Genomic DNA, 18,055 nt, shown 5'->3' with positions numbered 1-18,055 from the left:
CCCCTCCGCTTCTATTGGCCGGCTGCCGTGTGACGTTGCTATGACGCCGCATGGCCCGCCCCCTTAATAAGAGGCAGGTCGCCGGGCAGAGCGACGTCGCAGGGCAAGGTGAGTGCATGTGAAGCTGGCATAGCGATAATTTTCGCTATGCCAGCTATCACCACATATCGCAGCTGCGACAGGGGCGGGGACTATCGCACTCGGCATCGCAGCATCAGCTTGCGATGTTTTAGTGTGCAAAGTACCCCTAAGGCTTTGTTAGGAATAAACTTAGAAGAGCGAAACAGGTGCCTTCCTAATAATACTGCAGGATAGATAACTGTCTGGATTTCTCAACATTGAGGACACTATTAATCTTGACCAAATTACAAACTTCATTTGCTGAAATGCAGTCACAAATTTGTAAAGAACCTCCACCATGCTTCACCGTTGCCTGCAGTCATTCATTATTGTATTGCTCTCCAGTCAATCAAATATAAAGGATATGTGTCATCTTTAATAGGGATGATCAAATATCACAAATATTCGGCTTCGCGAATATCCGACGAATAGGTCGCCACTACACGAATATTCGATGTGCAATGTAAGACTATGGGAAGCCCAAATAGTTGCTATTCGGCAACTATTCAGGTTTCCCATAGACTTACATTGCGCATCGAATATTCGCAAATAGTCGAATAGTGGTGACCTATTCGGCGAATATGGGCATTGCCGAATATTTGAGGTATTCGATCATCGTTAATCTTTAACTGTATGCGTTTTACAGATCATTTAATCTTCAACTTGCTTAACTGCTCACAATAACAGTAATTTTGACCAGAAGTGCACAAACGTTTCCATTGCCATTGTACCAGCGTATTGAAAATCAAAAACACACAAAGTTGAACATATCCTTACATTAATGTGCAGCAAAAACTTACTTGTAAGTAGAGATACTCAAAGGCAACTGGATCCTCTTGTAAAAGATCTAGAGGATCTTTGGGTACAAAACAAACTCTGAAGAGACATCTGTAGTCATGAGATTCTTTCTTTTGAACCACCTATAAAGCATATAGCATTATTATATTCAGTTATCTAAATTTCACCACTTACTTTTCTCTTGAATATTAAAGGGAATCTGTCAGCAGGTTTTTGCTACCTCATTTGAGAGCACCATGACATAGGCAAAGATATTCTAAGGCTATGTGCGCACTTTGCTTTTTTACCTGCTTTTTTGCTGCTTTTTCAACTGCAGCGTTTCAATGCCAAAATGCATGCGTTCTGCTTTTCAAGCAAAGTCTATGGGAATTTGGGATTTCTTGTGCGCACTATGCTGTTCAAAACGCTGCGTTTTTGTGGCAGAAATTTGGGCAAAAACTCTGCTTTTTAAAGAAGCAACAGGTCAATTGTTTTTGCCATTTGCGTTTTGAACTGCAAGTACCTCGACGCAAAGTGCGCGCATAGCCTAAAAGCAGAGTTTTTGCCCAAATTTCTGCCACAAAAACGCAGCGGTTTGAACACCATAGTGCGCACAAGAAATCCCAAATTCCCATAGACTTTGCTTGAAAAGCAGAACGCATGCATTTTGGCATTAAAACGCTGCAGTTGAAAAAGCAGCAAAAAAGCAGGTAAAAAAGCAAAGTGCGCACATAGCCTTAATCTAACAATGAATCAAATCACTTAGTTTACTGGGTGCAGCCGTTCTGATATAATCAAATATTTTATTTTTTGTATGTAGCCCACACCAGACTTACAGTGTACATTTCCAGAGACAGAAACTGAGAATCCCAGAAGAGGCAGAGTCAGACTTCAGCTCAAGGCCCCTCAATCAGTCCAATGATAAAGCCAGGACGCATAAGGGTAACACAGTGCGTTTTTCGCGGCGTTTTTGAGCGTTTTTCGGGTGCGTCTTTGCTTAGAAAACTGCATGACTTTGCTTCCCCCAGCAAAGTCTGAGTTTTCATTTTTGCTGTCTGCACACAGTGTTTTTTTTCAGCTGCGTTTTTGTGGTGACCACAAAAACGCAGCATGTCAATTATTCCCGCATTTTTCACCGCGTTTTTCATCCATTGAGTGCAATGGGATGTTGAAAGACGCAATGAGAAACGCAAATTGTTATTATAGCTGCGTTTTGTTGCGTTTCTAAGACCAAAAACGCAGCTATAAGCGCAGGAGGTGGGTAGTAAAGTGACATGTACAGGAAGAGGATTCCTTCTGTCAGTAAATACAGAAGCGTGAATCCTCCCGGTACCGTCACCGCCGCTTCCACCTCCAGTCCTGTGCATGTCTGCTGCCGTACAGCGCCATGTCTGAGCGGGAGGTGGAGGCAGCTGTGAAAACAAAAGTGAACAGTAGAAAAAAAAAATGTCATACTCACCTGTCTGCAGACTCCCAGTGCCATGCCCGCTCCCAGCTCCTCTCCCGGTACCGCCGCTCCGGCTGTGTGCAGTCTCCCCGGGTACGTGCGATGGATGCAGGACCTGGTGATTCATCACCTGATGCAGTCACCTGACGCATCAGCTGATCGTAAGTCTCGGGGTGACGCCGGCGCCCGGCCGGCTTAACCTGTCAGCGGATGCCGTCAGGAGACTTCATCCCTGTCACGGATTCCGTGACGCACATCCGGCATCGTTTGCGACGTCGTTGCGTGTGACACCAACGAACAGCCGTTAACGATCAAAAATACTCACCTTATCGTTGATCATTGACACGTCGTTCATTTTCAAAAAATCGTTGATTGTTGCAGGACGGAGGTTGTTCATCGTTCCCGAGGCAGCACACATCACTACGTGTGACACCTCGGGAACGATGAACTACAGCTTACCTGCGGCTGCCGGCAATGAGGAAGGAAGGAGGTGGGCAGGATGTTACGGCCGCTCATCTCCGCCCCTCCGCTTCTATTGGGCGGCCGCTGAGTGACACCGCTGTGACGCCGCACAAACCGCCCCCTTAGAAAGGAGGCGGTTCGCCGGCAACAGCGACGTCGCTAGGCAGGTAAGTCCGTGTGACGGCTCCTAACGATTTTGTGCGTCACGGGCAGCGATTTGCCCGTGATGCACAAACGACGGGGGCGGGTGCTTTCACCAGCGATATCGATAGCGATATCGCTGCGTGTAAAGCCCCCTTAAGGCACACCTGTGCAATAATCATGCTGTCTAATCATCATCTTGATATGCCACACCTGTGAAGTGGATGGATTATCTTGGTAAAGGAAAAGTGCTCACTAACACATATTTAGACAAATTTGTGAACAATATTTCAGAGAAAAAGGCCTTTTGTGTACATAAAAAGAGTCTTAGATCTTAGCATTCAGCTCATGAAAAATGGGAGCAAAAACAAAGGTGTTGCTGTCACAAGGGGGACACCAGGAACAGAATAACAATGGTGGGCCCTGGCACTAGTGATAGAGTAGATGGGACACATCCTGCCCTTATCTGCTGCTGTACCCTGCACTCCTATCCAGACCCTATACAGGTTCCTCATCTGTCACTGAGCAGGAACCTGAAGCACTGAAAAGTCCTGGCTAGTGAGTGGGAAGGTAAGGTTCACTAGACCGTCCACTGCACTAATACAACACGATGGTAGATGAGGCAAACATGGAAAAAACTACCAAAATGGAGAAGATATGACTTTAAGATGAATCCACAGCAGCTTCTTCCACCATGGCGGCAAGAATACAAATAGTTTTGTATAATCAGGAAAGATTGCTGGGAAACCTTGCTACTTAAACACAAAAGGGTGTGGCTACAGAGCAGCTGCAGCTGACCTTCACTGTTGGGAAGCTGCTAACAGCAAAACTGACATTAACTGTTAGAGCACCAAGAGAAACAAAACAACATTTATATGTAGAGTCCAAAATGGAAATGCGGGATCCAGACTCTGAACCCGTCACTAATCTCCAAAAATAGAGAGATGACTGTGACAGTTGCGTTTATAGTTTTGTTCAGTATACAAACAGATACATAAACTATGTTGTGATTAATGAATATATAAACTCATAAATTGCTACACACTTAAAAGGACACATTTGATAAGAAAAAAGTTATTTGAGAAAAAGGCCTTGCAGTACCAATAGCATCATTTCCAGTTCATATTTTAAAACTTTCTAGACCCGATGAAATGGTAATGCTTGCATTAATCCAATATGAGGTTGTCAAGCAGAACATTTCTAATTACCAATCTTGTTTTAAAGAATTTGGATATTAAGGAGGTCCCCTAGCGTTGCGGTGTAATATAGCAGCATTTTTGCACATGACTGCAATGCTGACCCATTCAGCGTCAATAGACATAGATATGAATACCCTGGCAGCAGTCATTGGTGACCATGCTGCTCAATTCAATCCTCATGAAGTGAGGAAGAATGGTGAGCCAGGATGCCCATTAGTGTTCAATCATGGTCCCAATGGTGGGAGCATCAGCAGCCATAGACTTATTGGCCATCATGTGGATAGAAGATAAATGTCATTCAAGGGCATTTCCCTACAAGAAACTTTACATAAAGTAATGATGAGAGACATAAAATAGAGACACAGAAAAAATTGAGGAACCCAGAAAATATTTTATTATTCTAGGCTCACCTGCTCTATAGGTTCATCTTCATGGAGCAGGTAAAGCCTTGAGATGTTATATTGCTCTTCAAGCGCTAGTGCAAAGTGTTCAATTACATTGATCGAAAGCTTCTCTTTAAGGGTCATGAGGATGTCCTGGAATGATAAAATAATTAACACAACTACTGAACCGTTAACCCATTTTTAATTTTTTTTTTGTTTCAGCAAACCTCTGTCCACAGGCGCAGTTTGTTTAAAACAAACAAACCAACATACTTTACTTTACTCACCCGCCATGCTCTTATTGTCAGTTACTATCTACAGTGCAGTCACCACGTCTACAGCACTGCAGTCACCAGTGTGATCATTGGGTCTGAGTGATTCTTGACTTGTACAGGTGAAGAGCTGTAGAGCTCACTGATTGGCTGCAGCGCTGTTGATCTGATGTCTGTGCTGCAGACAATAACAGAAACAGGGAGCAGAGGCAGAGTTTTAGCACTAAACCTGGGTAGGGTGAGTAGAACACATTCAAAAAATAAAAAATGAAAACAAACTGCGCCTAGGAAGAAACATTTTTGAAACTGCAATAAACCCTTTAAAGCGTTAGTAATAATATCTGTAACCAGTACTTTTATACCAACCACCCTCCAAGTCCTCATCAACTACTGCTATTATTCCTTTGTATGACTAATACATTTGTTGGCCAGGGCTTCACTTACATACTTTAAAACAATGTAGTTCTGAGAAAAAAATGTCATAGTTTTTGGACAGCAATAAACAATCTGTTTCATTGTAAGTAGCTATGAAATTATAAAAAAGGTTCATTTTTTTATTAAAGGGAATCTGTTAGTAGGATCAGCCCTCCTCCTAAGCTGTCTATATGGACATGGTTATAGGAAGCTCAATAAAATGATACCTTGGTACCTGTGATTGAATGTCTTATTCCAGTAAAATCCATGCTATTCTTACATGTAAGTGTGCTGTTCCTGGCTATGAGCCAGCTACTGATCTCCCTTAGAGTCTACCTCCAGAGCTTATTTTAAATATAAAGGGGTGTTACATATGTGAGACATGTGTAGGGAGTACAGGCTCAGCCACCCCCACAGAGGTGACAGAACTATGTGCAATTATGTTTAATAGAATCATTACATGTTGTTGTGGGGCCACTAGGTGGCAGCCTGGCCTGATGACCGTTACCCTGGGCTCCTTGGTTAAGAAGGCATTAGTTATAGGAGGGTTGGCAGGTTATAAAAGGGCAAGACAGGAGGAAGAGAGAAGGAGAGTCCCCAGGAAGGAGCAAGTGTGATATAGCCTCTAAGATATTGACTAGTGCTGGTCCTCAGGATCAATCCCACAGCAGGTCCGAAGAATAAGAGCGAACCCCGCTGGGGTAGCTGTTATGATCCGGAACCATGGAAGACCACCATAAATCATTGGTAAAAGGTGACAAGAGCATTGGCAACTAATCTGGCCGCCATCCCCTTACTAACCATCAACACTAGAAGTAGCCGAGGGGTGAACTAACATCCTGTGCACCGCGAACCCAGCCGGAGAACTAGCTATCCTAAAGGAAGGAAATATTGATAACTCTCTGCCTCAGAAAATAGATAAAGAATAGCAAGCCCCCCACATTCAAAGACTGCGGTGATATAGGAAAACACAATACACAGATAGATGATAGGATTAGCAAAAGGTGAGGCCCTACTGACTAAATAGGACAGGACAGGAAAGGGGCTGATGGTGGCCAGAGAAAAACCCTGCAAAAATCCAAAAACCTGATAGTACAAAAAGCCCTCAGATCACTAGATCTGAACTCCGTCCTATACCAGGCGCTCTTGTCATACCAATGAACAGAAAGCAGGAATCATTACAAATTCAAGAAGCAACAAACACATGGACTAATAGGAGCAATACTCCAAACATAGCTGCACGGAGCTTCCCAGCAAAGCAACTGAGAGGGAAGATTCCTGCATGCAAATAAACTGAAAACAACCCCAGCAAATGACAAACTCAGATAAGAGCAAAAAGGACCAAACAACAGATAAAGAGCCAAGCACTTATCTGGGGTAGATGTGGTCTGGAGCAGGATGAAGCAGGCTGGTGAACAAAGAACAACTGACATCCGGCATAGCCTATTATCAGAACAGGGTTTAAATAAGCAGAGAGTTAGCAATGGAAACGCCCATTGCTCAACACACCTGGTCTCTGACCAAACCATTCCTGGCCACAAGAGGGAGCCTCACAGCAGCAAAAGGATAACTGACATTCACAACAGGTAGCTGTCCGGACGACGGGATTGGCGGTTGTAAACTGGAAGAGCTTTCCCAATGATTCCCCTTGCTGCAAGTTGACGTTGAGTGTGTCCCTATAATAGGGTGGGTTGCCAATGTGGGAGCAGAGTGAGCGCAGGGGATGATGGGCCTAGTGGAGCTTACTGAGTCCCAGGTGCCAGGGGAGTGGTTGGCCAGAAAATTACAAGAAGTAGTGAAGTCCAAAGGGAACCCTGGTGGGGTCTGAAGCGGTGACCTCAAGGTGCGAGATAAAGATAGAGATGCTGTATCAAAGTTGGCCAGTATAGATTCAGAGTTGGAAAAGAAACCCCCTGTGTCCAGTTTACTGGCTTAGAGGATGGATGAGCTGGTGAATGAACTGTGTTGTGGGTTGTGGTGACTGGGGCTCGAGGGGTTAATGTCCTGCTGCGCTGCGGCCCAGTAACTCCTGTGAAGTCGACTATCACAACCTCCACTAGCCACTCTTACACATGTAATGACTGACACTTTGCTCTCATAATTACAAACAGCTCTGCAGTGAGATCAGGACTTGCTGTTCCTTGCTTCCTTTTAAAGGGATATATTAAAAGTTATGTTTCAAGGGTTTTTTTTTGCTGTATTTGAGATCAGGACAAACACAATACAGCACAGCTAATACACAGCAGCAGAAGTGAACTTTGTGTTATTACAAACACAATTTCATCTACAATTGTCCTCTCATAGTGCTTTCAGCTCTGCTGCAGAGCTGTGCCTGATTATAACATAGTACAGCAGAGTTGAACCTTGTCTCATTACAAATACAACAAACACATTTACAGCTGTATCTCACAGTGCTGTCAGTTCTGCTGTGCTGCCCTTCCCCTACACTGGCTTCCTGTGAGATGTAAGCTGACGCTCTGGGAAAGGACTGCAGCAGCAGATTTGTTTGTAATGAGACAAAGTTCACTTCTGCTGTGCTGTATTAGCTCTGGTCCCCTGTATTTGCTCTGCTGTACTGTGTTAGCTCTGATCTTACTCTAGAACTGTGTGTGATTATGAGATTAAACTGTCTCACGCTGGTAAAGTCCCCTTTCATGTACAATAAGCTCTGGAGGCAAATTCTCAATCAGATGAGTGTCCTCCCTTTAGATCTTAACAGCTCATTTGCATATAGGAAAAATGTGGATTTCTCTTGAATAAGACATCAGATCACAGATACTAAGTTATTTTATTCAGCTTAGTATGACCTACTGTACATACCCATATAGATGGCTTACAACTGGTTGAGCCTACTCACAGATTCCCTTTAATTTTAAAATTCAGCACCACTCTAATCCACGCACCATATTTAGTATTGCAGCTTGGCCCCATTCAACTGATAGTAACGAGCATCAACCAATCACAATAAAACTAAGCACATACAATATGATGTCACATATTACAAATTCTCTGTCTACCTTAACTGTTGTTTTCTTCTCAAATTTAAATGCCTTTGTCTGACCATTTTCTAAGTAGACTTTAAGGACATTAGGCATAAACAGAAGTGAATTCCCCTGAAAAAAGAGCCGCATGTTAGAAACATACAAGATGATGGATTGACATTAATATGTCTAAATTCCTCTGAGAAGCTGCTATGTCATTAAACCAGATTAAGTCTGATGTACATAACGTGATAGCAGGAAATTCACTTTACTGTAAATTACACAATTGCAAATGGATAGGAGTAAAGGTCCATATCATTCCTTTGAGAGATGTGGTTTTTGACAATACATACAGTACGTAGCCAATAATACACAGAACAAGTCATGCAGGAAAAATAAACCAATTCTATTGTATTGTATATGTTTACTTAAAGACAGTGTTTTTATTCTGTTAGTTCATTTGAAATATTTTTTTCCAATAATTTTTCATTGTTTATAAAGCGACCACATATTCAGCAGTGATGTACAGAGATTGTAATCCTACACGTCAGTCCCTATCCCCAATCCCAGTGAGGTCATAGCCTAATTTCCCTATTTTACACATATAAATGTTTTGGGAACAATTTCATAACACAATTACCCTATCAGCAATAACTTGAGGCTTGTGTAGCCCTTATGCAACATCTCCTACTGAGCCCCTACACATCAGGATTTTCTCATTGGGCTCTTTGACAGTGAGTATGGAAAGAATTCAGATCCCTTTAAATTTTTCACTCTTTGTTTCATTGTAGCCATTTGGTAAATTCAAAAAGTTATTTTTTTCTTATTTGTGTACACTCTGCACCCCATCTTGACAGAAAAAAAAACAGAAATGTAAAAATTTTTGCAAATTTATTAAACAAGAAAAATGGAAATATCACATGGTCATAAGTATTCAGACCATTTGCTCAGTATTGAGTAGAAGCACCCTTTTGAGCTAGTACAGCAATGAGTCTTCTTGGGAGTGATGCAACATGTTTTTCACACCTGGATTTGGGGATCCTCTGCCATTCTTCCTTGCAAATCCTCACCAGTTCCGTCAGTTTGGATGGTCAACGTTGGTGGACAGCCATTTTTAGGTCTCTCCAAAGATGCTCAATTGGGTTTAGGTCAGGGTTCTGGCTGGGCCAGTCAAGAATGGTCACAGAGTTTTTCTGAAGCTACTCCTTTGTTATTTTAGCTGTGTGCTTAGGGTCATTGTCTTGTTGGAAGGTGAACCTTCGGCTAAGTCTCAGGTCCACATTCATCTTTCCTTCAATTGCAACCAGTCATCCTGTCCCGGCAGCTGAAAAATACCTCCATAGCATGATGATGCCACCACCATGTCTCACTGTTGGGATTGTATTGGGCAGGTGATGAGCAGTGCCTGGTTTTCTCCACACATACTGCTTAGAATTATCTCCAAAAAGTTCTGTCTTTGTCTCATCAGACCAGAGAATCTTATTTCTCATAGTCTGGGAGTCCTTCGTGTGTTTTTTTTGCAAACGCTATGTGGGCTTTCATATGTCTTGCACTGAGGAGAGTCTTCCGTCGGGCAACTCTGCCATAAAGGCCTGACTGGTGGAGGGCTGCACTGATAGTTGAGTTTGTGATATTTTCTCCCATCTCCTTATTGCATCTCTGGAGCTCAGCCACAGTGATCTTGAGGTTCTTCTATACCTTTCTCACCAAGGTTCTTCTACCACAATTGCTCAGTTTGGATGGACAACCAGGTCTAGGAAGAGTTCTGGTGGTTCCAAACACTATCGATTTAAGGATTATGGAGGCCACTGTGCGCTTAGGAACCTTGAGTTCTGCAAAAATTCTTTTGTAACCTTGGCCAGATCTGTGCCTGACCACAATTCTGTCTCTGAGCTGCTTGGGCAATTCCTTTGACCTCATGATTCTCATTTGGTCTGACATGCACTGTGAACTGTGAGGTCTTATATAGACAGGTGTGTGCCTTTCCAAATCAAGTCCTATCAGTTTAATTAAACACAGCTGGACTCCAATGAAGGAGTAGAACCACCTCAAGGAGGATCACAAGGAAATGGACAGCATGTGACTTAAATATGAGTGTCTGAGCAAAGGGTCTGAATACTTATGACCATGTGATATTTCAGTTTTTCTTGTTTAATAAATTTGCAAAAATTTCTACATTTCTGTTTTTATTGTCAAGATGGGGTGCAGGGTGCACATTAATGAGAAAAAAAATGAACTTTTTTGAATTTACCAAATGGCTGCAATGAAACAAAGAGTGAAAAATTCAAAGGGGTCTGAATACTTTCCATACCCACAGGTCCCCCTAGGCTTTAGGGCCTGAGTGTGACCGCAATCCCTGAACTTACTATAGTTATATTCCTGCCTAAATTGCATACAATTGGAAATTAAGGTGACAATAATAAGTGATAAAATTATCTATTTTAAGTACGTATTTTTAATATACTTTAACTCCGCTTATTATTTTTTTTATTAATTGACAGCTGGCCGCAAGTTGATTATTTATGTATTATCATCTTATTTCTGTGTTGGTTTTTTTTCTTCTAATTTCTCCTGTTTAAATTAAAGTGAACCTGACAGCTAATTCATGCTGCTTGATCCACAGGCAGCATTATCAGACATTGGCTGTACGATCCCAGCCAGGTTTGTTTGACTCTGAAACACTGCGGCATTTAAGATAAAACCATATTTTAAAAGCCTCCAGGGACCGAGCCGCATGGGAGCAGGGTTGCCAACTTTACTTTTTTTTCTGGATAGCTTATCAAAATATCACTGGCAGACAATATTTTTTACAGACACATTGGGAAATCATACTGAACCATTATGATTATAAGTTATCTATGTCTAGTGCCCATAATTCTGATATAAAGACATCAGCCGCATTTACTGTAAACTGTTGATAATTATAGTCCAAAGAATCTGTGTAAGTTTGTTCAGCTTCAAAACAATCCCAGATGCCTTATATATTTTTTTATGGATAGAGCAAAAAAATGGACCAATTTTTACAGACTATTCTGGAATTTTGAGGGGTGTGACCATGGTCTGTGACTGATTGGCAGCATCTAAGAGGAACTCCTGCCATCCTGATTAAAAATCCTACATGAGACCCCACACAGAGCCTCCAAAGTGATCATCCTTGCTGAGCAGAGGACCACCTGTTGCTGTGGAGATGTGGCATAGATAGAAAAAGTGCTCTGCTGACATTTGCTGGGGGTAGAAAGGAGAGCCTTGTGAAAACAGCAGCCATCTTGGGCTCTTCACCCCAAGGGCAGCAGTGTGTCACCCCGGTATTGGTCGGGCTGCTCAGATACGGGATCGTGGTGGCTCGAGGGCCCGGACCCGGCTTGGCAGACACTTTGATCCGTGAAAGGGGGTATTTACAGGGGATTAGTTCGTGATGCCACCTGCGGGTTGCGGTAATGGGAGTACCGCCGCTGCCGGAAGGAGTACCGGGGCAGATGGCGTTAGGCAGCAAGGTGTTAGTCCTTCTACAGGTAGGGAAGGCCCCAGACTCAGGGTGTTGGTGCTTTGGGAAGACAGGGTGCAGGGGACCAGGGTATTCACTGTGGGTAGTTGTGGTGCTGGATAAGGTTTAGAAAGGAGACGCACACACTGCTGGTAAACCAAAGTCTCTGTGTACAGCTGCCGCTGCCGTGAGCCCGTCCAAGTACCTCGTCCCACCGATGTCACTTAGTGATCCCGAGCCTGCCTTCGTGCACAATTTATGGTCCGTTGGTGGTCCCCGTGGCTTGAAGCTGTTGGGGGCCCTGCTCACTATTTGTAGTGTAGCTGTGCTTTTGAGGGCTGGCACGCGGGACTTTAGTGGGTTACTGTGTCTGGATACACCCCTATCCCCCTCGTTGTGCTGATGCCCTGAACCTCTGAGCTCGTAGGGAAGTCCTTGAAGATCCTCTCCCTTTCAGGTGAATTGCCAGGACATTGAATCGGCTCCTGACTTAGGGTCCTGTACCCCATCGTGCTCGGTACCGGTCAGTTCTCTTTGGCTTTCTGATGCCGACAGTCCTCCAAGACTATGTCCGTCACACCCTTGTCCAATGTCACTGCTACCGGTCCCCGACTCCTCTGGACCCAGATCACCGCTTGCGACCCAACCAGTGTCCCTAGCACCCCAGGAGCTCACTCTCCTAGCTCCTCTCTCTTTGGAGCCTACTTCTGTTCTGTCTGTCTCCCTCTCACAGTCTGCTCAGTCCCCCAGTGGCTGGCCCATTTCCAGTTAGCCCAACCCCCCTGGTGTGTCTGGCAGTGACTGATGTGAGGTGATTGGGTTTTGTGGTGCAGATGGAAGTGACATCGGTTTCTTGGGTACCTGGAACCATGGGTGGTAGTCCCTGCACCCTGGGTAAGGATGCAGTTCCCTGTGGCACCCTGATGTATTCAGGGGCGCCACAACAGCACTGTGTGATGAACCAGTGAGTGATGGAATTCCTTACTGACGAGCCATATGAGCCCCAGGTGTTGTCTGAGCTAAGGAGACCCAGGTGTGCTGATAAGAACAGTGAACCAGGGCAAGTGGAGTGAAGCAGAGAAGCAGGAGAGGAGCTCTCTAGCTTCCTAGTGCACAGCCCTGAACAGCTGCACTTACAGAACTTACAGAGAGGGGCTTCCCCTCTGCTAGAACTGTCTGGTACTGGACGTCTGCTAAAGCTCAGTGCTGAAGAGCTGTATAAAATACATTAGTGATATACAATAAATATGTCCCTAAGGCTGCACTTACAGACAGGTGCTTCCTCCCTGCTCAAAACTGACTGTAGAACATCTAGTCATTCTAGGGTATTGAAATATAATAACTTTGTCCCTAAGGCTGCACTTCCCTGGAGTCTCCACAGTGAGCCAACATGATCCGTAGTAAAAAACAGGGGAAAGAAGATGGTGGGTAGCTGAGAGACCCCCCAAGATGGATCTGGCACACCTGGAGGCAGAAGGAGCAGAGCCGTCTCAGAGGAGACATTAGCCAAGGTGGGCCAATATGCACATAAGCCCCAGCAGGAAGCACCTGATGGTAAAATGATGTGTTGTACTCCCCTTGAGCCTCCATGGGACTGCGCTTTTCTCCTCTGGCAGTGGGGGAAGAGGAGGAAGGCCTAAACGAGGAGATGGATGTGGCAACCTCTGGGCAGCGGATGGAAGGTGTTCTTCGTGCTAGCAGTGGGGACACTCAGGAGGACTCACCATATTTGTGAGATGTCTTGAATGCTTTGAATACCTGTAACTCTACCCTTTCCACCCTGACCACTCAAGTTGGACATATTCAGGTAACAATTTTGATCATCTGCCATGATGTCCACAAGGTGCTGGAAAGAAGTGAACTACAGCACTGGAGGGGAGGGTGAGGGAATTGGAAGACGCTATACCAAAAAAACGTGAAAAACCCTTAAAAAACTTTTATTAAATATGATTAAAATTAGAATTCCCCACACAAAACAAATATAACACACATAGATAAAAGGACATAAAGTGCTACAGTGCAGAGCGGGGTTTGATCAAATGCCCTATAAATTCCCCTACCTTGCCGCAGAGGTTGGCACCCTAAGTGAACGAAATGGCGCCCCCGCTCAACGTCGGCTCATCCTCCTATCCCTGCACTATCCTAAAGTGCAGCTAGTCTGGGAGTATAGGAGTGCAAAATATTAGTCACTGCACTGCAGATTACTCAAAAAGGTCCATACTGTCAAGAAAATTCTAAATGGCAGTCTTGATATGTACTCAAGAACGATAGGAAGAGGTGTGGCCCCACAACACTATCAGAGGCTCACTTGATATTAATGTAATAACCTCCAACCTTTATGATATAAAGAAAGCCATGGAACCCATAGGGTGTAGGGGCGACATGACAGTCTGGAGGGTAGGGAGTTGATGGGGTTAAATGGTGATATCATAGGAAGGTGGAAGAAGATGATGATTGGTTAGGGAGGGGAATATGGTGGGAGGAAAAGGAGGAGCTGCATGGATATATAGGAGGAGGTGGGAGCCAGTTACCTTCTCTTGCACTTCCTGGACGACAGCTTGGATGGGCTGGGGAACCTCCATCATGACATCCAGCCTGATGGATCCGGACATCGCAGATCTGCAGCTTGGACGGGCTGGGGAACCTCCATCATGACATCCAGCCTGATGGATCCGGACATTGCAGATCTGCAGCTTGAACGGAACAGGGATTGCAGAGAGGATCTCCAGGTGATCAGCGGTAGCGGCACATGGGCCCCTGGTAGTGCAGTCCCACATCAGGGCTGCCGGGCTTACCCGTTGGCGCCTTCCCCTCGCTCCCCCAGTAGCAGCGGGCGGCGGTTACGGCCCCCCCGCAGGTATTCCCCGGGCGCAGGGGGGGCGAGGAGGTGATGTCAGAACCCCTCTGGGGACCCTCCCCTGCTTTATGTTTTTTAAATAGCAAACATTAGTGGTCATTTATGATAGGAATAATATAGAGATCACTCACAGACTTCGGTCTGGATAAAAAATCACTCCAGAAGGAACGACTATTTATATCAATTAGAGCTAGACCACAATGTTTAGTGTTTTTAAGTTGTATGTCCCTATATCTTAAATAATGAATTAAAAGTTAAATTTTAGATCAGTCTTTAGTTTAGGGTTTCTAGTTGCCATTGGCAAATTGTAATTTGATTGCTGTTTACCCCTACGCTGACTGATAGAACGATTTTTTCAGTAGCCTTGGGGAGGGAGGACCCGGCGACAGGAGGCCTGCGGTGGCACTGGAGGGCCGGGAACGGCGATGGCTGCAGTCCAGAGCCGGGCGTCAGTGAGGTCGGGTTTGGAGCCCCCCCTCCCTGGCAATCGGCGAGGGGGAGGGGCACAGTCGCAAGACGTCGAGACCCGAGGTGGCGGCACGGGGGACAGGACGGTCTCCTGTGGCTGTCACCGCGGGACAAGCAACGGAGCGGAAGATGACTATGCCCACGCGGCGGCTCACATGGGTGGCCGTGGTGGGGGAGGCGTGATGGAGCTGCCTCACGCATCCAAGATGGAAGTGGACGACGGCGGGCAGGGAGAAGGACATCAGGATGTCCGTAACATTCGGACAGATGGATGACAGAGGACAATGGGGCAGCGGTTCCGAGGGGACGCTGAGCTGCAGTTGGGTGTGAGACTTGGTCCTCGGGGGATTTGGGTCATGTAGTAGAGGCCGGGCCAGAGTTAGGGACGAGGTGGTGCCATGGCGGTATAGCCATGGGGGTGCATGTGGTGTCAGGCCGGTGGTCACAGTTCAGGGTGGGGGATGCAATTTTAGGTCATTGAGGATTGGTTACGGGTGCTGATGATCTCGGCTTGCGCAAGCAGAGGAGACGGAGCATTTATTTGAAGGTTCATTGGTCGGGTTTTATGAGGAATCTTATTCTGAATGGTAGTTCAAATTGGTTGGATTATGCTGGCCGAGGTTACTAGGCAAAGAGGTCCCGCAGTTCGGAGTGTGCGGGGAGTTTTTGGGGGATTTTGTGAGTGTTGAGTGTGAGGGCAGGACTCCGGTATGGCGTTAGGGTTGCTGTGGATAAGTGGAGTAAGGAGAGCAGAATTGTGGGAGCTGGTGAGGCGTTGGTTGGTGTCATGGTTTTTCCTTGTGGGTTTGGAACCGCATTTTGGGTGTGGCGTGTTTGGTACGGTTTGGGGTATCGTTAGTTCGAGGGCAGTATGGCTTGGTCCTGGGCGCTGAATGGATTAAGTTGGTGGATGGTAGCCTAGTGGCTACTTTGTGGTTAGTTCTCTTATTATCCCATTATGGAGTTTGGTGCTGGGGGGACTGAGGGCCCGGCGGGCCTGAATTGGGGTTCCTGTAGGTGGTGGGCAGCTTTGGGCGGTTACTGGTGAACTCGGTAATCAGCAATGGGGGGCTGCAGATGTAACGATGGCTTCCCTCGTATACCCGTGAGGATGGGGGGCGATGCAAGTTGGGTTTGGACCTCTGATATGAGGGCTCGAAGGGGGTTGTGTGTTACAAGGTTTCCTTTAGGAACAATATGTTTGGATATGGTGTTTGGAAAGTTTGTGTCTCCTGATGCCGATAGTTGCGTATGGAGTCAATCAGGATAGTGGTATGGGGGGCAATTTTATGGTGTACTTTGTAGTGCAGGCAACTTGTTGTTGGTGTGGTTTGCGGAAGGAAGTGGGACGCAAATTATTGTTTGGAGAGGTTGTTGGGGATTGAAAGTAATGCTTCTGCATCTTTGCTTCAGCCATGGGTGCAGGGCGAGGGTTGTGATTGTGTGGTGGTTTTGTAGGCGTGTTAACTTTGGTGGACATGGTTCCGTTAGGTCGAGTGGGCTTCCTGGATAGTTAAAGGGGCCCAAATTAGGATGATGGTTGTCCAATAGTGTGGTGGCTGAGTACGTGAGAAGGTCTTAGAACTTTTCTGGGTATGGCAGATTGAGCCTTGTTGTTTTCAGAGGGTTTGGATGACGGGCTACATCGGTCGGGGAAGACCGACAGTGATTTATTGCTCTAGGGAGTGGTATGTCTAATGCATGTGTTATGAGTCTGGGGGAAGGCCGAGGGTGGTTTATTCCCTCGCCTCTTGGTTAGGCTGCTAGGACGACGTTTCGGGAAATTTGGAGGTTATGGATCAGAATTATTGCCAAGTGGGGGTCACTTTAGCCGTTTCCCGGGGGAAAACCTGGTTCAGGGTACGAGGTGACCCAGTTAAGTAGGCAGTGTAAGTGTGATCCTGTTTGGAATATATTAACCCCCGTTGCAGTTGTATTCAGCTGGAGACAGGAGGAGGGGCGGGGTGACGGTATGGTAGTTTATTTGGTCAGTAATGGGTAGGCCGCTGGTACTATCAGTTTTGCAGTTACTTGGTTTAACTGATGCCGGTGGGGCATGGCAGTGATCCAGGCATGGTTTGGGAGCTCGTGGCATGGTGTGTCGGGGTGTGCCTGAGTGGCCGTCCGAGAGAGCCAGTGATAGGGCTGGGTCCCTGTTGAGGAGGAGACAGGGTTACTTAAAAGTGGTTTAGTACTATGGGGTGGTACTGGCTTATAAATAGGATGGTGTGGAAAGGAATGAGGTGGATTCCTGTATGTTGTTTTGGGTACCGAGTCGTGGTATCAGGGGTGATTGATACATGGTGGTGGCCTTGTTATGGGGTGGCCATGGTGTCGTGGCCCGTATTGAAGGTCGATTAAAAAAAAAAAAAAGAATGAATAAATTGGGATACGGGTAGGTTCGAAGAGATTTGAGGTGGCATGTGCGGTCACCAAGGATGATGGTAGTGCGGTGTAGTAAAGTGAGCTGGTAACGTTGGCTGGTGCATATGGGAGGCCCAGAGCTTAAGTTGATGGATGGAAGGGTTTAACGGTTGGTTTCGGCTTGCAGGTTAGAGAAGCAAGCTTTGGGTGTGTGGGGGTCCAGGCCACGCAAGGTGTCACGTGGCCTGTCCTGTGGCGGGGGTAGGTCTGGTCCAGAGGCGGTTTAACGGGTAATGTTATTTGATTGGAGAGTCACTTGTAGGATATATTGGCTCCGGTTACAGGGATCTTGCAGGCATGAGGTCCTGCAAGATTGGAGTATTGATCCGTAGGTGATTAATACCTCATCTTCGGCCCGGTGTGTGTTGCGGCCAGGGATCATGTTTTGGTGGTGGAAGGTGGTTTCTGGACCGGGCCTACCTAGGGTTATGTATTGGATTACGTACTGTATTATTATGGTATTACCTATTGTTAAATGTTGGGGACGCCCATTGGACGGCGCCCCCTTGTGTTAGTGTGTAAACAATAGGCAATAAAGGGCTGCTGTGGCCAATTCAACCAAGTCATAAGCAGTGTCGGTGTGTTAATTATACAAGGTAGGGGGTAATGGGGAGTAATACAGGAAT

At 45.8% G+C, this 18,055-nt stretch overlaps 1 protein-coding gene across 2 annotated transcripts in view; it reads right to left on the bottom strand.

The window, feature by feature from the left end:
- FRMPD1 (FERM and PDZ domain containing 1) overlaps window positions 1-18,055 on the bottom strand; it is a 294,156-nt gene that overhangs the window by 54,542 nt on the left and 221,559 nt on the right. For both annotated transcript variants that reach the window (XM_075315875.1, XM_075315884.1), the window contains exons 7-9: window positions 8,233-8,328; window positions 4,557-4,682; window positions 921-1,040 (exon numbers count right to left, since the gene is read on the bottom strand). In XM_075315875.1, coding sequence (XP_075171990.1) covers window positions 921-1,040; window positions 4,557-4,682; window positions 8,233-8,328 — 342 coding nt within the window. The remainder of the gene's footprint in view (window positions 1-920; window positions 1,041-4,556; window positions 4,683-8,232; window positions 8,329-18,055) is intronic.

Source organism: Anomaloglossus baeobatrachus, chromosome 1, assembly GCF_048569485.1.
Source record: "Anomaloglossus baeobatrachus isolate aAnoBae1 chromosome 1, aAnoBae1.hap1, whole genome shotgun sequence".
NCBI classification, from domain to species: Eukaryota; Metazoa; Chordata; class Amphibia; order Anura; family Aromobatidae; genus Anomaloglossus; species Anomaloglossus baeobatrachus.
The sequence above is the reverse complement of the archived record's forward strand: the minus strand, read 5'-3'. Positions and strand labels throughout refer to the sequence as shown.